At 43.8% G+C, this 25958-nt stretch overlaps 2 protein-coding genes across 4 annotated transcripts; one reads left to right on the top strand and one right to left on the bottom strand.

Moving 5' to 3' along the window:
* The first annotated feature begins 1679 nt into the window (after positions 1–1679).
* On the top strand, positions 1680–14043 carry C4AH8orf48 (chromosome 4A C8orf48 homolog). 2 transcript variants are annotated; one of them, XR_008840492.1, is made up of 8 exons: positions 1680–1705; positions 3018–3270; positions 4038–4160; positions 9637–9848; positions 11248–11400; positions 12044–12156; positions 12980–13147; positions 13920–14043. XR_008840492.1 is itself a non-coding variant. In XM_056491287.1 (6 exons), the coding sequence occupies exons 2-6, from the start codon at positions 3027–3029 to the stop codon at positions 12149–12151; spliced, it is 840 nt and encodes a 279-aa protein (XP_056347262.1). In that variant the 5' UTR covers positions 1680–1705; positions 3018–3026; the 3' UTR covers positions 12152–14043. The 2 variants fall into 2 exon arrangements, 1 of the variants encoding a protein (XP_056347262.1); XM_056491287.1 differs by having other exon boundaries at positions 12044–14043.
* Positions 14044–15270: 1227 nt separating this feature from the next.
* Positions 15271–25642, bottom strand: LOC130253036 (collagen alpha-2(IV) chain-like). Of its 2 annotated transcripts, none has more exons than XM_056491283.1 (3): positions 24729–25642; positions 21855–21995; positions 15271–18013 (listed from the first exon to the last, which is right to left on the bottom strand). In XM_056491283.1, the coding sequence occupies exon 3, from the start codon at positions 17172–17174 to the stop codon at positions 16221–16223; it is 954 nt and encodes a 317-aa protein (XP_056347258.1). In that variant the 5' UTR covers positions 17175–18013; positions 21855–21995; positions 24729–25642; the 3' UTR covers positions 15271–16220. The 2 variants fall into 2 exon arrangements, with proteins under 2 accessions (XP_056347258.1, XP_056347257.1); XM_056491282.1 differs by having other exon boundaries at positions 15271–18174; positions 21859–21995.
* Between the last annotated feature and the right edge of the window lie 316 nt (positions 25643–25958).

Below are 25958 nucleotides of genomic sequence, written 5' to 3'. Positions count from 1 at the left end.
GCACTCCAAACTCAGCAGGACAAAACGCAAAACCCCAGTGACAGACAACATCCCAGGGCTGAAAAATCAGCTTTTCTTGCCTGGAAAGGAAACAAAACAACAAAAAGAAGTGGTATTAGATAAAATGAAATAACAAATTAAAAGGAAGATATCAGGATACAGAAGAGATGATTTTATCATGGTGTAACCTATGGAAATTGTACCTGAGCCATGGGAAGATTTCATGTCCTGGAATGCTTTTTGCATTTTATTTCCATGAAGTGTCACATCCAAGGGCATCTGCATTCATCTTCTTGAAGTACGTTGTCCTAAAGGTAAAAAAAGCAATTTAAAAATCCCCTGGTGCTTCTCTTGGCTCTTCTGTCCTTTGGCAAAGCTGACCTGGGATGTTTTTAACAGAAGTTTAAAAGTGTTTTTGCCATAAATACACATTATATTCTTGGCTTTTTGCAAATATTAAAATGAAGGCTATATGTATAATGTTGGAAAACTTTGCTGTATGAATATATTTTCTTTTAGTTCTGCTAGTAACAAAACTGAGAAATAGTAGTGTGATAATTTATTTTTTTTTTTATTATAACATGGTAATGTAAAAAGCTTTTGTTCATGTAAATAAAACATGGTCATGTAAAAAGCTTTTGTGCGTGTAAAGGACTCAGAGAATGGTAAAAAAAAATAAATAATCATCAGGAAATTCTTCACATGGATTATCAGTGACACACCAGAACCCCAGGGAAGGGATTTCTTGATCTTCCATTAAAAAATGTTGATTTACAGGTTAGAGGGGATAATTTTGAATAATATATGAAGATCTATGAATATGCAACAGGTTGATGCATTTAAAGAAGTGTTTTCTGAATTTGTGTGTTCTTGGCTAAAGGCCAAGCACCCAGCCCAAAACCTTTTGCTTTATTTTTTGTCTCTTCTTGTCTTTTATTAAACCTTTTCAAATTTACCAGGAAAGTCAACCTTGTTTTTAACAGATATATTGCCCAGCAATCCTGCAAACCCACAGCAGTGAGAGGAATGAGGGATTTGTCTTTCCAAACAAGCACTGAGAGAAAAGAAACAATGGGATGGATTCCATTGATTGATGAATTTAAAAAAAAAAAATAATATATATATATATATGCATATATATATATTTGCCTTTACAAACAAACTGTAGGTTGCTGAGAAATTAATTTGGGTATTGAAAGATGAAAGAAGCAATGGAGAAAAAAGATGAATTCTTAAAAATAAAAAATTAAAAGGAAGGGTTGTACATTAAAGGGGAATCTCAGGTGTCAGATGTTTGGATCTCTCAAGTACCTCAAAAATGGGGAAAGAGAGAGGGAAATGTGGATGGAAATTGGGATAAAAAGGGAGATGAGTCCTCCAAAAATCTGAGAGATTTCCGAACCTCTCCCTTTATTGGAATAAAGTAAAAGGACTTTTCTGTCTCCTTTTTGGACATAAACCCCTGGTGTTTATGGGTTAATTTTCCTGACAACAGCAATCCTATAACCCCATAACAACAATCCTACAAACCCACAACAACAATCCTATAACCCCCACAAACACAGTCCTACAAACCCACAAACACAATCCTACAAATCCGGTTTATTTTGGGGCCGGATTTGCCGATAAAACCGCGATTATTTCGGGGCCGGATTTTCCGCCTCAGCCGCTCCGCCCTCAGCCCCGGCGCCGCCTCTTCCCCTCGGTAAGAACCGAGCTCGGAGAACCAAAAGAAAATGAAAAAAAAAGGGCTCTTGGAGCTCAAACCTGAGGGAAAAATGGGCTCATGGAGCTCAAACCTGAGGGAAAAATGGGCTTTTGGAGCTTGATGCTGAGGGAAAAATGGGTTCTTGGAGCTCAGACCTGAGGGAAAAATGGGCTCTTGGAGCTCGATGCTGAGGGAAAAATGAAAAATGGGCTTTTGGAGCTCAAACCTGAGGGAAAAATGGGTTCTTGGAGCTCAAACCTGAGGGGAAAAATGGGCTCTTGGAGCTCAGACCTGAGGGAAAAATGAAAAATGGGCTCTTGGAGCTTGATCCTGAGGGAAAAATGGGCTCTTGGAGCTCAAACCTGAGGGAAAAATGGGCTTTTGGAGCTCGATGCTGAGGGAAAAATGGGCTTTTTGGAGTTCAAACCTGAGGGAAAAATGGGCTCTTGGAGCTCGATGCTGAGGGAAAAATGGGCTTTTGGAGCAAGATGCTGAGGGAAAAATGAAAAATGGGCTCTTGGAGCTCGATCCTCAGGGAAAAATGGGTTCTTGGAGCTCAAACCTGAGGGAAAAATGGGCTTTTGGAGCTCGATGCTGAGGGAAAAATGGGCTTTTGGAGCTCAGACCTGAGGGAAAAATGGGCTTTTGGAGCTCGATGCTGAGGGGAAAATGGGCTTTTGGAGCTTGATGCTGAGGGAAAAATGAAAAATGGGCTTTTGGAGCTCAAACCTGAGGGAAAAATGAAAAATGGGCTCTTGGAGCTCGATCCTGAGGGGAAAATGGGCTTTTGGAGTTCAAACCTGAGGGAAAATTGGGCTTTTGGAGCTCAAACCTGAGGGAAAAATGGGTTCTTGGAGTTCAAACCTGAGGGAAAAATGGTCTCTTGGAGCTCAAACCTGAGGGGAAAATGAAAAATGGGCTCTTGGAGCTCAAACCTGAGGGAAAAATGGGCTCTTGGAGCTCGATCCTGAGGGAAAAATGGGTTCTTGGAGTTCAAACCTGAGGGGAAAAATGGGTTCTTGGAGCTCAAACCTGAGGGAAAAATGAAAAATGGGCTTTTGGAGCTCAAACCTGAGGGAAAAATGAAAAATGGGCTTTTGGAGCTCAAACTTGAGGGAAAAATGAAAAATGGGCTCTTGGAGCTCGATCCTGAGGGAAAATTGGGCTTTTGGAGCTCAAATCTGAGGGAAAAATGGGCTCTTGGAGCTCAAACCTGAGGGAAAAATGAAAAATGGGCTTTTGTAGCTCAATGCTGAGGGAAAAATGGGCTTTTGGAGCTCGATGCTGAGCTTTTTATTTTTATTTTTAGTGCTGCCCCATGGCCACTTCCCCAGCAGAGAGCTCCAAGAAGGGGCTGGGATTGAGGCAGAGTCACAGCAATTCTGCTTTGGACTATTCAGGAGACACCTTTGAGTCCTTCAGTGAGGATGAGGAGAGCCAAGCACCTGGATCCTGCTGTTCCACAGAGGATTTGGAGGCAGCAGCTGTGTCAGAGGTGCTGGAAAACTCATCACCACTGGCAGGCCAAAATCCTGCAGGTGTGCAGAGCTCTCCTGCTCCAGGTTTGTGTTTCACAGCTTCAAAAAGGGCAGGCAGGACTTGAATCAGCAAAAATCAACATGTGAAAATTGAAATACAGTGTTCTTGCAAATCCCTGCTTCAGGCAGCTCCATGGGAAATCCTTCCTGGGGAATCTTCTGATGCTGAAATTCTCTGGGCACCTTAAAAACCAATTCTCCAAGCCATAAACAATAAAACAGTTTTTCCATGGGATAATTCCAGGATTTATATACTGAAGAGGGCTAAGGGGAGATCTGAATGTATAAATAGTTCAGGTAAATGACAAACTTTTCTCATGGTTTTTGGGTTTATCTCAGTAAAATTCAGAATAAACACAATTCCCAAAGCAAGAGCTGAGATCCCCTGGGCAGGTGAGCCTCTCACACTTAGGGGAGAGCTGAATGTGGAAATAATACAAACTTTTCTCATGGTTTTTTGGGGTTTGTTTCAGTAAAATTCAGAATAAACCCAAGTCCCAAAGTAGGAACTGAGATCCCCTGGGCAGGTGAGCTTCCCACACCTGGGGGAGATCTGAATGTGAAAATAATTCAGATAAAATACAATTTTTTTCATGGTTTTTTTGGGTTTGTTTTGGTAAAATTCAGAATAAACCCAACTGAATATGTAAATAACTCAGGTAAAATAAAAGATAAGCTGAAATTTGTGGCCTCTGTGTATTTCTGTGGCTCAGGGTTCAACTGAAGGATTATTTTCCTGCCACTCTGCTCTCCTCCCCATGTGTGTTCAAAGTTGCCTTTTTTCCTGGCAGAGGAGGAGTCTGAAGCAGGAGCTGCCATAGGAAAATGGATTGAAGCCATGAGAAAAGGGATTTATGTGAAAAATCAAGACCCTGGGATTAAAGCAGACAAATCTGTCATCACAGCTCCTGCTGGTGAGTTTGGTAACTTCAGAGTTTCTTTTGGATTGAGGTGTAAACTTGGCTTAAATTTTATACACAGGCTGTTAAATTAAGCAGTAATTAAGTGCAGAGTTTATTTTTTATGCTTTTTTGGACAGCAGTTTGTCTCCCTTTGATGCTCCCCCCATGTAGTGACATTATCCTGCTGATGCATTACCACAAAACCTGGATAAGCACATTAAAAAATGTCCCCACATTTGACATTTAATTGTTTAATTTAATACAATTCAGTTTTTTTTTTTTCTCTCCAGCTGTTGAAGTACTTGGAAATTTAGGCATTTTCCCCTCCAAAATTTCAGAATTGATTGTGTGAAATGGTTTTTCCCCCTTGTTTACCAAAGTACTGATAATTGATTTGTTTGCCCTGTTTTAGTTCCTTTCCCAAGCTGAGGGAGGCAGCAGGGCACCAGTTTTGGCAGGAACAATGGAGCAGCTTTACCCAAATCATTCTGGAGTGTAGGGAGGAGGAGGAGAAGGGAGGAAGGATCCATTTCCTTGTGCTGCTTATGCAAGGAACTGAGAGCAGATGGTGGGATGCAAACCCTGCTCGAGTCTGTCAAAAAGTGGGTCAGAGATGCTATTTTTAATGAAGAAAAAAGAGCAAGAAAGCTGTAATTGAGCAAAAATTAATGGCAGCAGAAGGGGAATCTTCCTCAGCGTGCAGGTTGGTGGGAAGTGAGCAAAGCTGGAGTTTTGTAGGTCAGTGTGAAGCAGGAGATCCTTGGGATTTGTGCTCCAGCATCCTCCAAAAGCAGCTCCTCAGGTCCCTTCTGGGCTGCTGGGAAGTGCAGAGCTGCTTCTCCACAGTGCTCAGTCAGTGTTGGCTGTTGGAACCCAAAAATCTGGGATTTCTGAGCTTTCTGACACTGACCCCCCACTGCTTTTGGTTTGAGGTCTTGGAGATTTCCAGACTGAGGTGGTGGAGTTAAAATCACAAGTGTGTAATGGAATAAAATTGTGTGGTCATGTGGTGAGGGGTTTAGAATATATAAAATATTGGGGGTTTTAATATAAAATAATAGGTATGGGACAAGAAATTCTTGGGTGTCATCCCATCCTCATTTTCCTTCTCCCCTTTTCCTTCTCCCTTTTCCTTCTCCCTTTTCCTCCTCCCCTTTTCCTTCTCCCCTTTTCCTCCTGATTTCAGGTGGTAATTTCTAATTGAATAGTCAGTGCTGCACTGCAAGTCAAAAAGTTTGGTTGAAAATCTGGTTCATGCTTTTCTTTGATGCAAACTCCTTATCCATCCATCAATCCCCAAATCAATCAGAATTAACCATGCACTGCATTTTTTATTGCAGAATATTATCCTAAAATGAACACAGCAGCTTTTGCCTTCTGCTATCTATCTATAAATGCATCTCTTGGATTTAATCCTTCAGCACTTGGTAGCCCCCAAATTTTGTGTTGTTTTAGCAGCTTGGAGATATTTTTTATTTTTAAAAGCAGAAGAGGAGCTCACCTAGAAGTGGATTGCTGCACAGTGAACACTGAGCTCAGTGAATTACTCTGAATTTGTGTTTGTTTTATTGCCTCAAGACTTTCCTTCTCATCTTACTACTAATAGGGTTAAATATGATGGGGAGAGCAAAAGGTTCTGCTTTGCCTGTGGGAGAATGTAATTCTTATTTTTAATGGTTTTCTTTGTGGGCTGGAAGAAGAAAAACACACTGGCCTGGGTAGAAGTGAGAAATTTCCATCAGAGTTTGTCTTTGTCCCCCCACCCCAGTGTGGGACAGAGCTTTATAGGCAAATGCATCACAGCACAAGCATCAATTCTCAGTTCCACAGAGATTGCTCTGTGTTAGTCATCTTCCAAATGCACTCAGGAAACTGCAGTTCCTCAATTGATGGATCTGAGACTCAGCTGGGCCCCCTGGCTGGAGCTGTGCTCACAGAGCTGCCTCTCACTTCTGGGATGTGTCCCCCTGAAATGCTTTGCCTGTTCCTTTTTCATCATTTTTCCTTTCACTGTTCCTTGGGAAGGTAGGGAGGCTGTGGGATGGAATTCCCAGAGGAGCTGTGGCTGCTCCTGGACCTGGAAGTGCCCAAGGACAGGTTTGGAGCAGGGGTTTGTTGTGTGACTCTGGGCTGATTCACTGCTGGAGGAGTTTCACCCATTTCAATCCCCACTTGTGAGGAACAACCTGACATTTCAGGCTGTTATTTCAGCCTGTTCCTCTCAGCTCTGGGCCACTGCAGGGCTCTTTCTCCTGCTCTTGCTCAGGCTGGCAGCATGCTCATCTGAGCTGTAAAATCAGTTCAGGTCATTATGGAGATGTCATCTGGAGCTGGGAGGGAAAACCTCACTGGGAACCAATTATTGAATATTGCCTTTCACACTTAGCTCTTTTCTTTAAATTAGAGCATTATGATTATTGCCTTTCACACTTAGCTCTTTTTACTTCTTTAAATTAGAGTATTATTGGTTATTGCCTTCCACACTTACCTCTTTTTACTTCTTTAAATTAGAGTATTATTGATTATTGCCTTCCACACTTATCTCTTTTTACTTCTTTAAAATAGAGTATTATTGATTATTGCCTTTCACACTTATCTCTTTTTACTTCTTTAAATTAGAGTATTAGTAGGGAATAATAACACAATGCCTGCCCATTTTCCCATTAAATCAAAGTTAGACATGAAAGGATAAAGAAATTAAAAAATATTTTCTTTTCCTCTTTCCTGATGGATTTCAAATGTCACACTTGAGGCTGGAGTTGTACAGGTCACTGAGTTCCCTCAGCAGGGTTTGGGATGCAGACAGGAGGATTAGTTTATTTTATCTTATCTCTTCTGGACTGCTGGAATCACAGCTGGAGAAGGAGCAGCCCAACATGTCTGGATCACTCATGGAAAAGGGGGAATCTGGGAGAAAAACAGAATAAACTCAAACCCAAAGCAGGAGCTGAGATCCCCTGGGCAGGTGAACCTCTCAAACCTGGGGGAGATCTGAATGTGGAAATAGTTCAGGTAAAATACAAATTTTTCATGGTTTTTTGGGTTTGTTTCAGTAAAATTCAGAATAAACCCAACCCCCAAAGCAGGAGCTGAGATCCCCTGGGCAGGTGAACCTCACACACATATGGAAGAGCTGAATGTTGAAATAATTCAAATAAAAAACTTTTCTCATGTTTTTTTGAGTTTTTCAGTCAAATTCCAGTCCTTGCTCCCTAATTTATATTCTTTCTGAAATTCCAGTTAAAGATGAGTTAATATGAAGAAATAACTCCATCACTGAGTTGTGCAGAGAGATTTAAAAATTGCTGTTCCCTTTGCCAGTGCCAATTCTAAATTGATTTCTAAATAAATAAAATTGCACTTGTGGATGTCACAAGAACCTGAAGTGAGTTATTTATGCTGATATTAAACTGTCACTAAATGCTCAGTGGACTTGATGTGTTTTATTTCTCCCTGTGAGTATTCAAATTTTTGTTCTGGGTTTTTTTTTTCCACTTTTCCACACAATTCTTGGAAGGAAAATCCCCTTGATGACTGAAATGGTGGTTTCCACTCATTTTTTTTTAAATTAAATTTCATTTTAAGGTATTGCTAATTCTTATTTATCTGTCTATAAATCATCACCTTATCTTTCCTTTTAATCATTTTGATACATCATCATCTTAGGAGGAATAAATTCTGAACTATTGCAGAATTTATTTGGTTTGAATTAAGAATTGCACTTAAAGAAATTTTCCATGTTGTCCATGAAGCCACAAAATTCCTGCTTTGCTTAGTTTAGTTATGGATTCCCTTTTTTTTAATAAACATTGGATTTCTAAAGAGATGCTCAGGTTTTTTTTGCAGAATTCCACAACTGTCCATTTTATTTATTTCTATGTGCCACTGGGAAGGATAAGAGAAGATGAAAGAAGGAATGATATTTTTTTAAAATAAGATTTCATGAAGAATTTAGGAAATTATTGTTGAAGCTTTAGAGGAAAAGTGTTTTCCAACTGCATTTCCTGCAAAAAAATTGCTTTTCTGTAGCCTGTGGATTTATTGGAGGTGTTTCCAGCATGACTTCAGTGGACACTGCCTTTAATTTTTCTTACAAATTGCTCCTTGGATTTATTGATGAAGAGCTCTCTTGAAATATTAATTAATATTGGGATTAGCCAGTGGCAGTTTCAGGTAGTGAGATGCTAAATCTGTATCACTGACAGCCAGTTTATTTAATTTATTTATTGTGTTTAACTGCTGCTTTCTAATCTATTTATCCTGAGCCATTAAACTTCTGTGTTTTTATTTCCTCCCATCTCTGGAACCTCTTTAGAGCCATTTATTGTGCAAATTCCTACAGTTCTTATTTAAATTTGTGTTTAAATCCTGATTTTAGAGCCTGTTTTTATTGTGGAAGTTCCTATCCACATTTATGTTTAAATTCTGATTTTCAGAGCCACTTATTGTGCAAGTTCCCATCCACATTTGGATTTAAATTCTGATTTTGGAGCCTGTTTCAGAGCCATTTATTGTGCAAGTTCCTACAGCTCCCATCTACATTTAAATTTAAATTCTGATTTTCAGAGCCATTTATTGGGCAAGTTCCCATCCACATTTGGATTTAAATCCTGATTTTAGAGCCTGTTTTAGAGCCATTTATTGTGCAAGTTCCCATCCACATTTATGTTTAAATTCTTTTTGGAGCCTGTTTGGAGGCTTTTATTGTGCAAGTTCCTACAGCTCCCATCTACATTTAAGTTTAAATTCTGATTTTCAGAGCCACTTACTGTGCAAATTCCCATCCACATTTGGATTTAAATTCTGATTTTGGAGCCTGTTTCAGAGCCATTTATTGTACAAATTTCCATTTAAATTTGTGTTTAAATCTTGATTTTAGAGCCTGTTTTAGAGCCATTTATTGTGCAAGTTCCCATCCACATTTCTGTTTAAATTCTGATTTTGAAGCCAGTTTTTATTGTGGCACTTCCCATCCACATTTGGATTTAAATTCTGATTTTGGAGCCTGTTTGGAGCCATTTATTGTACAAATTCCCATCCACATTTGGATTTAAATTCTGAATTTGGAGCCTATTTGGAGCCATTTATTGTGCAAGTTCCTACATCTCTTTTCCACATTTATGTCTAAATTCTGATTTTGGAGCCTGTTTTTATTGTGGAAGTTCCCATCCACATTTCTGTTTAAATTCTGATTTTGGAGCTTGTTTTTATTGTGGAAGTTCCCATCCACATTTCTGTTTAAATTCTGGTTTTGAAGCCAGTTTTTATTGTGGCAGTTCCCATCCACATTTGGATTTAAATTCTGATTTTGGAGCCTGTTTGGAGCCATTTCTTGTACAAATTCCTCCAGCTCCCATTTCAGTGTGTGCTGAAATCTGCTGTGCTGTTGCTCCAGCTGAGCCTTTGGATTTTGCTTGGCTCACACGAGGTCCCAGAGGTGAAGAGCACAGTTCCCTCCCTGATGCTCCTGTCCTGTTGATCCCTGCAGGAGTTGCTGGGCTCTCCCCAGCAGAGCTGGCTGCTCTCAGGGCTTTCTGCAGCAGCAGCATCAGCAGGATGCAGCAGGAGCAGCCCCAGAAATGCAGGAAGCTGCTCTGGAGCATCCCAGCAAGGCACAGTGAGCCAGGAGATTCCTCTGCTGTCCCTGCCCAGCTGATGAACAGGATCCTGCTGGGAAACACCAGGCAGGCTGTGAAACAGGTACTGAGGGAGCAAATCCCTAAATTCTGGGAGAAAAAAAGCAGAATAACAGCATCAAGTCAGGCAGACCTTACTGATCTCTGGAAAAGGTGTTGGGTTGATATCCCAAAATTTATCCTTCTCATTTCTTAGACTGTAGAACTGTTAGTAGCAAATAATCATCATCAACTATTATCTGATGATAACATACTGATAAAATCCTGATTTGTGTGATTGAGCAAAGCTGGGATCATCATTTCTTTCACAAGAAGTCCTGGATCAGCTGAAGAAAAAAAGCCTTTTTTTTTTTTTTCTGGTTGTGTTATTTATTGATCAAATTATTCTGCACATTATTTACTGTGAATTCTTGGTGACTCCAGGATTAGAAGTATTCCAAAGGCAAAACCTGCTCCCAGCTTTCTTAGGAATTAGATCATATTGATAAAACCAATTCCAATAAAATCTTGCTGACCTCAGTCCCTAATTAAGAAACCTCTGCTTCATCTTTAAAATGAGATCCCTTTGAATTGGGATTTAAAGCTCTTTTTTTGTCACCAGCCCAGTGTTTTTTTCCCACCACAGGATGGATTTTATGCCCCAGCCCTGCACCTAAAAATAGCACTTTAAAGTCAGTTCTGATGTGATAATTATCTCAGACTTCCTGTCTTTTAAATCAATTTTGACATTTCAGCCATCTGCTTTTTTGATTTCTAATAATGTTAACCCACCTGGCAAATTCTGTGGAATTTTTATTTCCTTTTTATTTTTGTGGGAATACATTCCCTTAAAAAAGTAACTTTATTTGCTCTTCTGCTTGGTTCTGTCTGTAGCTCCACAGATTTTTATCCAGAGAAATCAGGGAAAAAAGGGACAGAGAGGCCTGGGATGGGAATTCCTTGGGTTGATCCCCTGCTTTTGTAGCAATTTTATGTGTTTATGGAGCCAGGTGGAATCTGTGTCAATGAAATCAGATCAAACCATTGATATTTCATAAAAGCACAAACCCTGGGATTTGTGTGATGCTGTAAAATGAGATTTCATGGTGGATAAACCAACCCAGGAATCAATCAGTAGCTCTGATTATCTTACAAAAAAAAAACAAAACTGCAGAGTCTGGGTTGGATTCTGGCTCAGAGCTGCATGTTGGAACTAATTGCTCCAGAGTTTATTTGCCTCTTAATTTATGTATAAAATACATAAATATAATTTATAATCATAACCCCTCTGCTTGGTGTTTAACACTTTGCACACAGTCAGTATAGGGATATTATAAATGATGGAATTGTGATTATTAATTATTTTAACACTGCCTAAAAAGCCAATTTTTGTCCTTTAGACAGTACCTATGTGTATTTTTATAATTTGTTCTCGAAGTTGCCAGGCCAGCTGTTCCTCATGGCATCAAAATTTCCTCTTGCAGGTGACAGAAGCTGAAATCCATGAGACTTCAGCATGTCCTGAGTGCCAGCAGAAGGAGACAGAGCTGGCCAGAGCTGCTTTTCTCAGGCACAAAAAGTCTCTGCTGGAAAGTGCTTTAATCCAAGAGAGATTGGAAGAACAGCTTTACTCCAGAGTAAGCAAATATTGTTGAAAAAAAAAAAATTGTGCTGCATTTTATAGGTGCTGCAATGAAAGAATCTGTCATTCAGATTCCCCCTGATTTCTGGCTGTGAGATCAGAATTTGGGTTCATATCATTAATAAAATATTTGGGGCCAACATTCTCCTCAAGGCATTTGAGCTGCCTGATTTATGGAAGCTGGAGGTCATTCCCAGCTTGTCCTGGAATTCATTTTGGGTCTCTTTTGGTTCTGTCCCCCCAGTTTGTTTTCTGCTGGGCTGCAATGGCAAATGAAATGATGTGACAGGAGGTAACTGCCCCTGCTGGGCTTCCTCACTCATCCTTTGCCATGAGAATCTTGGAATATTCTCCAGGAAACCTCAAAACTCTGGTCAGGGAACATTGACTCAGAGTTTTGACTCTTCTCATTCCCACCTAAGATTTGAGAGCTTCAGTCTCCACTTTTCTCCTCTTCTTCCCAGCTGCTTTTCCCTGTCCCTCCTGAGCAAAGGGACAAAGTTGAGCAGAGTTTTTAAAGAGAATCCATTCAAGTTGTGTGGGTGAGTGCTGCCCAGCTGGCTGCCTTTGGGGGACTGATTGATGAAAAATGACAGGAGCAGAGTCCTGAACCTTTCCATGCTCCCTTTGTGTTTCAGGACATGCTCACACTTCTGGGAGAAGCACTCAGAAGCTTTCCCAAACCTTCAGAGGATTTGTGGCAAAGGCTGAAGGATCAGGAAATGAAAAACCTGAATCAACCATAACTGCAGTGAGTGAAGAACTGTGGGCAGTCACCTGCAGAATTCCAGTGGTTTTGGGTCTGAGCTGCTCTGGCAGTGATGGATTGGATGCTGCTTTAATATCCCTGCAGGTGGAACCAGATCTGGGCTGTGACTCAGCCCTTTCTCCTTCCTCAGTGCAAATGTTGCAATATTTTATAATCCATCTCCATAGGTTTCTCAATAGTTTCCATTATTAATCTGGCAAGGTAGAAGTATTGTTGGTTTTTTTTTATTATTTTTTTTTGTGGGATTGCAGAGCAGCTCCCAGCTGTTTCCATCCATAAGGAAAATAAATGATTCTGTTTGCCAGGCCAGGGAGGTGTAATTGCTGCATTTCAGCTCAGTCTTTGCCCACTGTCTCATGGAAAATTGAAAGTGAGAGCCCCAGGTGGAGGACAAAAAGCAAAGTTAACTACAGAAAGCAGTGAAATGAAATGCAGTATTTATAGAAGGGAAATAATGAGGCTGTAACAGAAATTAATCAGCAAGACTGGGGCTGCCAATGGGATGAGAAATGATAATAAATTAATCATGGAATCTGTTTAGGGTAGAGAGAAAAAACAACAGATAAAACTGGAATAAGAATGACAAGAAAATACTTCGGAATTTGTTGTACTTTTTCAAGGTGATGAAGTCAAAGGCTGGATCTGGGGTTCAGTACACATCCAAATAAAATAGAATTGTTCTGGGAATTTTTGGCTTAGACAGTGAAATTGTCCTCACTGTGGCCTCCAGTGATCCCAGAAGTGAAGTGGGGTTTGTATTTCACAAAATTTGTATTTCTTCCCTCCTCTGCTCTGTGTTTATCAGAGTCCTTGAGGGCTGTTCAGCCTCTTGTTGTCATCCCCAGAAAACCTGGAGGGAAATGCTGGGATACAAACAGCAGTGACAGCAAAGTTCTGCCTTCTGCTGCTTAAAAATCTAAAAAATCTCTGAGTGATTTCCCTGGGAGTGGATCCTGAGCAGGCCAAGCCTCAGGTGGGAACCAGCCCTGATTTACTTTAATAATCCATCAGAAATATTCCCCTGCAGAGCAGCTGGGTAATGAATGAACTCTGCTTGTTCCCTCCTGTTGCTCTGCAATCCTTACAAGTGTTGAAATCCCTTCAATCTCTTGGTGGACACCCCAGCTCTGCCCCTCCCTGGCTCTCTGAGCCTTTGGAAATCTCTGCAGACACTGGGAAAAACACCCAGAATTTCAGGAGGAGCTGTCAGGTGTGCAGGAAGCTGAATCCTTGGAAAAATATCATTTTACAGCACAGATTTCAACCCCACAAAAAGTGATTTCCATGCTCATGTTGATATTTTTGTTTTCAGAGCACAGGAGCTTTCTGGAGCTGCTGTCAGCAAACCTTTCTGTAAATCCTGAGCTGTGAGGTATTTGGGTTATGCCTGACAGTGTTTGTCTGTGGAACAGCATCCTGCTCACACACAGCTCTTGTTTGTTTGCATAAATGTTACAAACAGAGCTCAGGTAACTCCTCAGGAAAATCAAAGCAGATTTTGCTGATGGCTGGTGGATGCTTTTTCCTGCTGCTCACTACACTTGTTTCATTCTTTTATCAGCAATGGCTCTGAGATCTGAGTGTTTTTCTTCAGCAGCTCTTGGAGATATTCAGCGGAATGAATGATCTGAGTCCTTAAATAATTTATTTTCTAATCCTGCAGTTTTTTGAGGCTGGAGATCCAAAACTCTGCCAAGTGTGTGGGAAAGAGGATGGGTGATGTTTCTTCCTTTTTCCCCTTCCAGGAGCTCCTCCCTCCAGCAGCAGATTTTTCTTTTGATCCAAAGAAACCTCAAAACTCTGGTCAAGGAATATTGACTCCCTTCTGCCTGCTTTGTGCTTGCTGGGGCATCAGAGGAGCAGGGTGGCTCAGGAGGGATTCCTTGGCAAAAAGCAGCTGTGGCTGTGGAACAAATCAATCTGTCTCTGCCAAGTGCTCTGCAGCTTGGCCTTTGTGGCTTCCATGGCACCCAGACCTGCAGGATTTAATCTGCATGGTTGCTGTGTGGTGGGTTCATTGCCCTGAACTCTTTTAACAAAGGTTTCTCCCACCTCAGTTGTTTCATGCTCTGTGTTTGCTGATACCCACTGTGGGTATGCTGGATTTGATAAGTGACCCTTTGGAGAGATTTATATTCCTCAAAATATCAATAAAATCAGTTTCCATGGACTGCAGCACTGTGAATTTCCCTTTCATTTGCTCCAGCTTTATAAAAATCCACCTGCATTCCAGGCTCCCTGAATTTCCTTTCCACCCATCTCTCAGGATCTGGGAATTTCTGTCTCTATGACCAGCTTCCATCTCTGCTCCAGCCTGGCCTTGGGCACTGCCAGGGATCCAGGGCAGCCACAGCAAACTGGGAATTCTATTCCAGGGCCTGCCCAGTGTAAAAACCTTCTGGTGTGGGATCTAAACCAACCTTCCTGCAGGTAAAACCATCCCCCTGTCCTGAGAGCTGTGCCCCACCTTTCCTGCAGGGCCCTTCAAGTAGGAATGTTTCTTTTCCCTTTTCCCTTTTTCCCTTTTTCCCTTTTTTCCCTTTTTTCCCTTTTTTTCCCTTTTTTCCCTTTTTTCCCTTTTTCCCTTTTTCTCTTTTTTCCTTTTCCCTTTCCCCTTTCCTTTTCCCTTTTCCCTTTTTCCTTTTCCCTTTTCCCTTTTTCCTTTTCCCCCTTTCCTTTTCCCTTTCCCCTTTCCCCCTTTCTTTTTCCCTTTTCCCTTTTCCCTTTTTCCTTTTTCCTTTTCCCTTTTCCCCTTTCCCCTTTCCCCTTTCCCCTTTTTCCTTTTCCTTTCCTGTTTTCCTTTCCCTTTCCTTCTCCACCTGAACACTCCCAGCTCAGTTTTTCCTCCCAGGAGATGGGCTCCGGCCCTCAGAGCATCTCTGTGACCTCCTCCTATTAATCCTGAACCTTTTCTCTGAATTTACACAAAAATCTGAAGTGCTCCAGGCTCCCCTGTCCCTCAGTGCCTCCTCAGCAGGATGAGGATGGGAGGTGAGGGGGAGTGGATTCCTTCTGTCAGGGTCCTCCATCTTCCACATTACCTAAAGAATTGATCAGGGTATTAAAAATAGATAAATAACAAAACCCAAACATATTCCAGCTTCTGGGCATGGTTATTCACTGCTCATTTATTCATTTATTAATTCTGTAATAAAATAGTGCTGTTCTCACAGACTAGGCTGGATGAGCCATAAATACCCTTGTAAAATAGATTTGTAGCATGTAACAGAACCCCTTAGAATATTCTGTGAAAATTCTCTTTTTTTTGTTGTTGTTGATATAGCACTTTCAGAACATTCACATCCTTCATCCTGACATTTTGAAATAGAACATTTTTTTTTTTTGCCAACAGAGGTAAGTTTACAGCATCATCACAGTATTTAAAAATACATACAGCAAGCTGGAGACTTGGAACTTCACAGGGTTTGTACTTTATAAAACAATGACATTTATTCAGATTACATCCATCACTTGCTTAGAAAAGATTAGTTAGAAGTGCTGCTCACAATAAACCTGTCATTTCTCTGTGGAAATAGAAACACACTGTGGTTTAAAAAGGAGATTTAAAAAAGGAGTTGAAGCTGCTGCTTCCCTTGGGATTGGAATTCCAGCCCCTGTGGGATCAGTGCTTTGGGATCCCCCAAATCTGCCTCTTCACCCCCAGTGGCTTTTTGAAAGAGTGACAGCAGCAGATTGAAATTTGCAGGTTCAGCAATGCACAGAAAATTGTGGTTGGGCTTGGAATGGACCCAAAAACTCCTCCCTGCCTCCAGCCTGGCCTTGGGCACTGCCAGGGATCCAGGAGCAGCCACAGCTTCCCTGGGAATTCCATCCCAGCCCCTCCCCACCTCCCAGCCAGGATTAAAACGATTAAAAACACATCATTGCATTGGTTGCACTTGGCACAAATGAGACTAAAAGTATAAATACGTATATTTACAATAAAGCTGTAGTAACTGCTAACAACTCTTAGAAAAACCAATTTCCTTGCGAATCTCAAACCTGCTGTTCACTCCCAGGCGATTCCCGGTGGATTTTCCCCCTCGCTACGCCACGAACCCGGGCGAGCTCTGGCCGGCTCCGCTCCCCTGGTCCCTCTGGTACTCCTCGTGTGCCCTCTGCAGCCGCTGGCCGCGGAGCCGCCCGCGGTGCGAGCGCTGGGCGAGCAGGGAGGCGGCGAGCAGCGCCAGCAGCAGCAGCAGCAGCGCCAGCAGCGCCATGCCCGAGGCGGGCGGGCCGGGCGGCCGCTCCGGGTCCAGCCCAGCAAAGCCCGGCTCTAGCACGGCCTCCCGGGTCAGGTTCAGCCCGGCAAAGCCCGGCAAAGCCTCCCGGGTCAGGTTCAGCCCGGCAAAGCCCGGCTCCAGCACGGCCTCCCGGGTCAGGTTCAGCCCGGCAAAGCCCGGCTCCAGCGCGGCCTCCCGGCTCAGGTTCAGCCCGGCAAAGCCCGGCAAAGCCTCCCGGCTCAGGTTCAGCCCGGCAAAGCCCGGCTCCAGCGCGGCCTCCCGGCTCAGGTTCAGCCCGGCAAAGCCCGGCTCCAGCGCGGCCTCCCGGGTCAGGTTCAGCCCGGCAAAGCCCGGCTCCAGCGCGGCCTCCCGGCTCAGGTTCAGCCCGGCAAAGCCCGGCTCCAGCGCGGCCTGCCGGCTCAGGTTCAGCCCGGCAAAGCCCGGCTCCAGCGCGGCCTCCCGGCTCAGGTTCAGCCCGGCAAAGCCCGGCTCCAGCGCGGCCTCCCGGGTCAGGTTCAGCCCGGCAAAGCCCGGCTCCAGCAAAGCCTCCCGGGTCAGGTTCAGCCCGGCAAAGCCCGGCTCCAGCGCGGCCTCCCGGGTCAGGTTCAGCCCGGCAAAGCCCGGCTCCAGCAAAGCCTCCCGGGTTAGGTTCAGCCCGGCAAAGCCCGGCTCCAGCGCGGCCTCCCGGGTCAGGTTCAGCCCGGCAAAGCCCGGCTCCAGCAAAGCCTCCCGGCTCAGGTTCAGCCCGGCAAAGCCCGGCTCCAGCCCGGGCCGCATCGGGGTGGGAGGATGGTCAGGGCTGGGACAGCCGGGAGGGAGAGGCTGCCTCGGGGTGTGCGGCCATGGGGAGGCTCAGCAATGAGGTTTGATATCTCAGCAATGAGGTTTGATATCAATGGAGGCTCAGCAGGGAGGTTTGATATCAATGGAGGCTCAGCAGGGAGGTTTGATATCTCAGTAAGGAGGTTTGATATCAGGGAGGCTCAGCAATGAGGTTTGATAACAATGGAGGCTCAGGAATGAGGTTTGATATCAGGGAGGCTCAGGAATGAGGTTTGATATCAATGGAGGCTCAGGAATGAGGTTTGATATCTCAGCAGAGAGGTTTGATATCAATGGAGGCTCAGGAATGAGGTTTGATATCTCAGCAGGGAGGTTTGATATCAATGGAGACTCAGCAATGAGGTTTGATATCAATGGAGGCTCAAGAATGAGGTTTGATACCAATGGAGGCTCAGCAATGAGGTTTGATATCAGGGAGGCTCAGCAATGAGGTTTGATATTCAGGGAGGCTCAGCAGGGAGGTTTGATATCTCAGGAATGAGGTTTGATATCAATGGAGGCTCAGGAATGAGGTTTGATATCAATGGAGGCTCAGCAGGGAGGTTTGATATTCAGGGAGGCTCAGCAGGGAGGTTTGATATCAATGGAGGCTCAGGAATGAGGTTTGATATCAATGGAGGCTCAGGAATGAGGTTTGATATCAATGGAGGCTCAGCAGGGAGGTTTGATATCTCAGGAATGAGGTTTGATATCAATGGAGGCTCAGCAGGGAGGTTTGATATCTCAGGAATGAGGTTTGATATTCAGGGAGGCTCAGCAGGGAGGTTTGATATCTCAGGAATGAGATTTGATATCAATGGAGGCTCAGCAGGGAGGTTTGATATCTCAGGAATGAGGTTTGATATCAATGGAGGCTCAGCAGGGAGGTTTGATATCTCAGGAATGAGATTTGATATCAATGGAGGCTCAGCTGCAGTGTGGAATTCCTCGTTTCCTGCAAGAGAAAATTTGGGTTAATCCAGTCAGGGGCTTGTCCTGGGGCTGGAAACAAACCAAACTCTGCAACACGTGGGAATTTCTGAGGAATTGGTTCTGTGAAAGGTTTTTTTTAATTTCCCAAAATATTCCCAGAAAAGAGGGAAATCAAGGCCCACATGAGCAAAGTGCAGTTCTCACATTAATAAGGAGTTGAATTTCCCCTTTATCTGCTGTTGGATTGAATTTGGGTTTAATCCTCTGGAGTTTTGGTTATTTTGGGATTGATTTTCCTCACTGATGGCACATCTGGGATCTGGAGAAAGGATGAAAACCCCCCTGGATTGTTGTAAACTGGGATTTAACCCCCCACCCTTCATTTCAAATATTTCATATATTTTAAAAATATATAAATATAAAATATAAATATAATAAATATAAAATATTTCAAATATTTTAAATAATTTGCCTTTGATATGTGCTGAGTGGGACAAATCCTAAAATATTCCCTGCTCTGAGCAAAAGCTGCTGTGCCCTCCCTGCTCCAAATCCCATTTTTCAGTCAAACCTGAGCAAAAAGATTTAACTCTGCTCCTGATTCCTGTTCTAGGACAGGAGGATTTTCCTTTGATTTGCTGTAAATTCATTCAGAATTATTTATTTCAAATAACAGCTTGCTCCAAACCCCCTCCCCCACCTCCTCCCAAACTGGAGGCCAAAATTTGGGTTCAGAGTTTTTGGAGATGTTGTGTTTGAGAGGATAGAAATAAAAAATTTATAGAAATAAAATTCATCCCACTCAGGCTCACTGAGGGTCTCTTTTCCTAGTTATTTTCCTAATTAATTAATTCCTAATTAATTCTGATTAGTGATAAGCAATGTTTATATAGCTCAGTGTTCTGTTGGTGCTGGAAAATGTAAAAAGCATTTCCTGCCAGTTTGGAACAATATCACAGAATTAGAAATGGGGATTCCCTGGGAAATTTGGGATATTGTATTTATAGAGAGAAAAATGGGGATTTTCAGGGAAGTTTGGGCAATAAATTCATAGAGGGAAATGGGGATTTTCAGTTAAGTTTTGAAAAATATATTTACAGAGTCAGAGAGAAATTTGGATTCTCAGAGAAGTTTGGGATAATATATTCATATAGTGAGAAATTTGGATTCTCAGGGAAGTTTGGAAAAATGTATTTACAGAGGGAGAAATTTGGATTCTCAGAGAAATTTTGAAAAGTATATTTACAGAGTCAGAGAGAAATTGAGATTCTCAGAGAAGTTTGAGGTATTCATAGAGAGAAAAATGAGGATTCTCAGGGAAATTTGGGACAATATATTCACAGAGTCAAAAAGAAATTTGCATTCTCAGAGAAGTTTGGAAAAATGTATTTACAGAGAGAGAAATGGGGATTCTCAGGGAAGTTTTGAAAAATGTATTTACAGAGTCAGAGAGAAATTGGGATTCTCAGAGAAGTTTGGGATAATAAATTCATAGAGAGAAATTTGGATTCTCAGGAAAGTTTGGGACAATAAATTAACAGAGTCAGAGAGAAATTGAGATTCTCAGGGAAGTTTGGGATAATAAATTCATAGAGAGAGAAATGGGGATTCTCAGGGAAGTTTGGAAAAATGTATTTACAGAGAGAAAATGGGATTTTCATGGAAGTTTGGGACAATGTATTCACAGAGTCAGAAATGGGGATTCTCAGGGAAGTTTGAGATAAAATATTCACAGAGTCAAAGAGAAATTGGGATTCTCATGGAAATTTGGAAAAATATATTTACAGAGAGAAAATGGGGATTCTCAGGGAAGTTTGGAAAAATAAATATAGAGAAATGAGAGCAGCAGGTGGAAATCCCAACCCAGGAGCTCCTGGGAACCCCAAAATTCAAAATCAGCTGCATTTGGGGAAGGAAAGGATTTTATTTTTAAAAAAAAAAAACCCTGAGGTGCTGGGCTGTGACATCTGGGCTGCTGCTCAGGGAGGGGTTGGGGATTTTTTTTTGGGGTGAGGGACACCCCAAGCTCCTGTGGGACCAAGCTGGAGACCCCAGCAAGGGGCTGGTGGGACTAGACATGGTTTGTACTTTATAAAACAATGTCATTTATTCAAATTGTGCTCATTGATAAAAGATCTGTGCTAATCAGAGAAGTTCTGGAGTTTGTATAAACCAGAATTCTTAGTAAAAAACAAAAAAAAAAAACCCCAAAAAAACCCCAAAAAAACCCCAAAAAACCCAAAATATGGACCTAAATAAAAGGAAATATATTATTAAACCCACTCTTTAAATACCCAAATAAATATATTTGTGTATGTCTCAGTTTAAACCAATGTTTATAACAAGGGCACAAAATAAATAATTTTCAGTGTTTTTGTTAAAACCCTTCAAAACAAATTGTACTAAATAAATGAAAAAAACCCCTAAAAAATAAAATATCAAAATTTAAAAACCCTCAGCAGGAAATTCCCATTAAAATCCCCCAAACCTTTTCCTTTTCCTTGCTTTCAGCTGAATTCCAGCAGCAGAGAATAAACAGAGCTGAGATTTAATTTTAATTGTGAGTCATAAACCTTTGGCCTGAGCATTGCAAACATTGCAGTCAGCTCAGATTTAATTCCCATTTCAATAAATCAGAAAGATCCAAGTCTTGACAAAAATCATGAGTTTTTTTTTTTTTTTTTTAATCTGGAAATTTGCTAGAATAAATTTCTCGTTGGAATATTTGGAAGTTGAATTTATTTTTAAAGCTGTTAATGAAAAATTAACATTTTTTACTCTGGTGTTTTTACAAGGTGTAGCATGTGCTTGCCTTGGGATGGAATTTCCATCCCTGGCTGGTGTTCCTTTGTGGTTTTTTAGCAAATAAATTATTAAATAAAGAGAGGATTGGATGCAGTTTATATTAGAGGAAAAAAGGAAATTATAATTTAAAAAAACCAGTGTCTCAAATTAATTCAGTTTATTGGCACCTGTCAATATTGAATTATTAAAAAGAAATAAGAATGTTCATCAGCTTTTTGATTTCTGAGTTCTCCCTTTTATGAGGGCAAACCTCAAAGTTTGCCAGACTTGCAAATAATGATATTTTCAGTGTTACATTCAAGACAGAAATTATGATTTGCATTGCATTCCTAAAAATAAATTAATTTTAAAAAAATCAAAATATTGTGTGGAAGATCAGCCTTAAATCAGTGGGAGGGGTAAAAGGAGGAGGAAGGGATGGGGGAAGGCAGAAAAAAAATTGGGAAAAACACAGGGAGATGTTTCAGCCTTCTGGAAACTCAGAGGAGCAAAAAGCCAGCCTTGAGGAGTGTTTTAAATTTAAATTTAATTTGGAAATCTGCAGGTTTCAAGTTGGGTCCCTGGAGGTTCTGTGTCCTTTGGGGTGCAGTGTCCCCAGGTTTGGGGGGTTTAAACAGCACAGATTAAAAAAAAAATCCTCTCCTCAAACCTCTTTGTGCCTCTTTCTTCTGTCTCCAAAGAGGAACCACGACCTGTGTTTGATTTTTCCATCTGGTCACCCCTAGAAATATAATTTACATAAACTCCTTGTGATTACTTGGAGAAAGGTTGGAGCAAGCCAATTAATCTTTTAATTAAGTGCACAAAACTCCCTGTGAATGAGAAATCTCTGCTGCTGTTCAGTGTGTTCTTTGTTACTCCTGAAAAATAATAAAATATTGGGAATTTTGGGATCACTCACCCAGCCCACGAGCCAGGGGAAAGTTGTGTTCTTATAAAAACAGCAAAATCTGGTGGGATCCTGATTCTCCTTGGTGTACAACAAACCAGGTTCTTTTACAGCAGAAACTGATCCATTTTCTTCTGCCTTGGAAAATCCTGAGGAAAAAAAAAAATCCAGGATATTTTTGGGGTTCAGAGGAGCTGCTGTGGGCAGGGCCATAATTGTAAGGCGCTGCCTTTTTTATTTTTATTTTTGTTTGATAAAGGAGCCACATGAGGCTGATCCTGATTTTATTTTTAATTGAGTAATCCCTGAAGTATAAATTAATTAAAGCCAGAGCTGTGTCTGGGTTTTGGCTCTCTCTGATTTCCATCCCACTGATTTTAGTGGTGACCCCTGACAGTTTAATGTGTTAATTTAGCCTGAGTGTGACTTGGTGAAGAGCAGCAGCTCTGATGGATTCCTGATGGATTCCCTCCATAACCAACCACTGGATTAATATTTTAACCCTTCTTGTCCAAGGATTCCATTTTTAGGGTGGTTTTAAATCATGAAATGCTCCCCTGAGCTGGCACAAATGTGAACAGGAGACATTATGGTTTATTCTTTTCCCAGGGCTAATAATAATAATAATTTCTATCTAGGAAAAGGTCTGGATTTTTTCCCCTTTTAATCTTGGATGTATCCAGATGTTCTCTGAGCATGTTCCTTCCAGCTGTTCCCTTCCCAAGAGGCTTCACTGCCTCCCAAATCTCTGCTGGGGTTGTTTTTCCCCAAGCACTATTCTGTTTTCTCCACCACTATTGCTGGTTTTGGAGGGTGGATTTTCCTGCTCAGCCACTCCTGCCACAGCAGCAGTTCAAGAGCACAAAATGGGGATTCTTTGTCCCTTTGAAATTACATTTTGTGGCTCACTAGTTGCTGATTTAGCTCAGACTCATTTTTTATGCTCTCCAAAATCAGGGGCAGCTCTGTGATTACAGCCTGGGAATTTCCCCTTGGTCCATATTTTGGAATTATTCTGTGCAAACACAAACCCTGGAGGGAGCAGTCCCCAAACCTGCACTGAGCTCAAATTGCTCTGTGATTTTTTTTTCCCCCCCATTTGCTGTTTTTAGGCTCAATTTGCCCCAAAGTTACAGGATTTTTGGGGCCAGGACAAGTAGTGCAGGCACAGGTGGATGATGAGTTGTTGAGTTAGAAGGGAAATAAAAACTTAGAGCTGAATTCAGATGAAAACCCCAAGCCCAAGAACCCTCATAAAATATAACCTTGAGCCTTTTTGTTCAATTCTCTTTTTGTGTGCAGGTGAAGGAGGGTTTGAATTCTGGCTTAATTTTGGAGGGATGAATAAATGAGATCTGGTTTTGTGTCTCCTTCCCTATTTCATCTCTCCTTTCCCATTTTCTCCTGCCCTACTACAAGTAAGGAAAGCTGGGACATTGCAGCCATTCTCTTGGATCTAAAACCTGACTGAAACCCTGCAGGGATAATTTATTAAAAAAAAAAAAAAAAAAATTACTGAGAGAAAAAGATTGAACATTCCAGTTTTCATCCATCTCCTTTCAAAAGAAAACTCTGCTGCTCTTGATGAGCAGGCCCAGCCTGGGACTGCAATAAATTCACTACTCAGGGAATTTCACCTTTAAATTGTGCAGGGAAAGAAGAAGTTAAAGGGTGGGAGGGAGCAGGGGTGGGAGGGGGAGTGATGAGTGTCAGTTTAGAGGCAGCGACTCCTGGGATGAAATCCCATTTCCCTGCCTGCAGCACAGCCCGGGGATGGTTTCTGTGGGGTTTGGGAGCGGCAGTGAGCAGGAGCATCCTGTCCCGGGAGGGATGGAGACCTGGAGCACGCAGAGCTGGAAACTCTGACCTTCCCTGGAGCTTCCAGCCCCATTCCGGGATCGGGGATGTGGGATCGGGGACACCCCGGGGCTGGGAGGGGACAGGGACACCCGGGGCTGGGAGGGGACAGGGACAGGTCCCCGAGTGGCCTCGGGCCCTGGAGAGTGCCAGGGACCGCTGGTACCGGGCTGTGCTGGTACCGGGACACCGGGTACTGCCGTGCCAGCCTGTCCCGGTACCGAACCGTGCCAGCCTCATACACCGGGTATTGCCGTGCCAGCCTGTCCCGGTACCGAACCGTGCCATTCAACTCGTTGGTACCACACTGCCCAGTGCCAGCCCAGTGCCACCCTGCACACCGGTACCGAACCGTACCACCCTGCACACCGGTACCGGTACCGAGCCAGCCCAGTGCCACCCTGTACACCGGTACCGGTACCGAACCATACCACCCTGCACACCGGTACCGGTACCGAGCCCAGTGCCACCCTGCACACCGGTACCGAGCTCAGTGCCACCCTGCACACCGGTACCGGTACCGAGCCGTGTCCCCGCGGGCGCTGCGGGCCGGGATGCAGCGGAGCATCCCCGGCTCTGCCGCAGGCGCTGCCCGAGCCCTGCCCGGCCAGAACCGGCCCCGGGGACTCATCCCTGCGGGAACGGGCACAGCGGGGATGGGACGGGCACGGCGGGGATGGAACGGGCACCGCCGGGATGGGAACGGGCACGGCCGGGATGGGAACGGGCACGGCCGGGATGGGAACGGGCACGGCCGGGATGGGAACGGGCACGGCCGGGATGGGAACGGGCACGGCCGGGATGGGAACGGGCACGGCCGGGATGGGAACGGGCACGGCCGGGATGGGAACGGGCACGGCCGGGATGGCACCGGCACGGCCGGGATGGGAACGGGCACGGCCGGGATGGCACCGGCACGGCCGGGATGGGAACGGGCACGGCCGGGATGGGACGGGCACGGCCAGGATGGATTTCGGAACCCTCCCTCCCTCCGCACAAAGGAGCCACCGCAGCCGCTCACTCACCTGGCTCCGGCCGCGTTCTCCCCGCTCCTCGGGGCTGTGTGCGGTGGCAGCCCGGGCTGGTAGCCCAGGAACCCGAGCAGGTAGCCCCAGAGCCCGAGCAGGTATCCCAGGAACCCGAGTAGGTAGCCCAGAGCCCGGGTAGGTAGCCCCGGAGGGGGAGCAGGTAGCCCTGAGCAGGTAGCCCCGAGCCCGGGTTGGTAGCCCAGAGCCCAGCCCGGTAGCCCCGAGCCCGGCAGAGAGCCCAGGAACCCAAGCAGGTAGCCCAGAGCCCGGGTTGGTAGTCCCCAGCCCAGCCCGGTAGCCGCCAGCCCCGAGCCCGGCGGTGCCGCAGCTACAGCTCGGGCGGAACCGCTCCACGCCGCCCCGGCAGCACCATCTGAGCCCGGGCGAATTTGTCAACTTTATTTCGGGGGAAATGGGATCACATGGAGCGGGGAGGAGCGAGCGGCGCGGAATCGGGTCAGCGGCAGCGAGGGGAGCGGCCAAAAACCTGCCCGAGACAAAGGCCGGGGGCACTCTCTGCCTTCCTCCCTCCTCTGCACGTTGATTTCCAGCTCCTTTCATCGGGTGAGTTGTGCTAATCGAGTCCAGAATAGCAGTGGAATGTGGGAGGAATGTTTTCATTGATCCTGCCGAGCCTTTTCTTTTCCCGTTCCTGCTTCTTTCCCTTTTATTGATCCAGCCCCAGAGAAATGGATGCTGCACATCCAGATTCCAAAGCGCCACATCCAGCAGTCCAGGTGGAATATTTGCCTCTGTTAATTTAAATTCGAATCTTTAATTTGCATCTCCTGCTCAGACAAAGGCTGGAGGCTGTGCCTGGTCCCCATTGTCCCACGGGCTGAGGAATTCTTGTGGATTTGGGGTTTTCCTGCTCTTTCTCTTTTATTAATGGCTGGCAAAGCTCCCAACACAGAATTTGTCCTGGGCTGCAGCAGGATTTTAATATCATTGTTTATTTCCTCACCACACATTCCCAGAAAAGCTGTGATGGGTTAGGGTTATTCAGAGGCCAGAACTGAGGAGAAGTGTGGATCCCTAAATACACACATCTCTTGTGGAGGAGTGGGCCTGACTTTTATAGGTGCTAAGCAACTGTTCTTGTGCTTTTCCATCTGCCTTGAAGTCACATCCCACCCTCTCCACCTTCCCCACGTCCACACTTGGAGACAGAAATGAGATTTGGAAAGAAGCCTGGCTCCTTCCCCTGCTGCCCAAGGGAAAAACTCC

The sequence above is a fragment of the Oenanthe melanoleuca genome, chromosome 4A (assembly GCF_029582105.1).
Source record: "Oenanthe melanoleuca isolate GR-GAL-2019-014 chromosome 4A, OMel1.0, whole genome shotgun sequence".
Taxonomy (NCBI): domain Eukaryota; kingdom Metazoa; phylum Chordata; class Aves; order Passeriformes; family Muscicapidae; genus Oenanthe; species Oenanthe melanoleuca.
The sequence above is the reverse complement of the archived record's forward strand: the minus strand, read 5'-3'. Positions and strand labels throughout refer to the sequence as shown.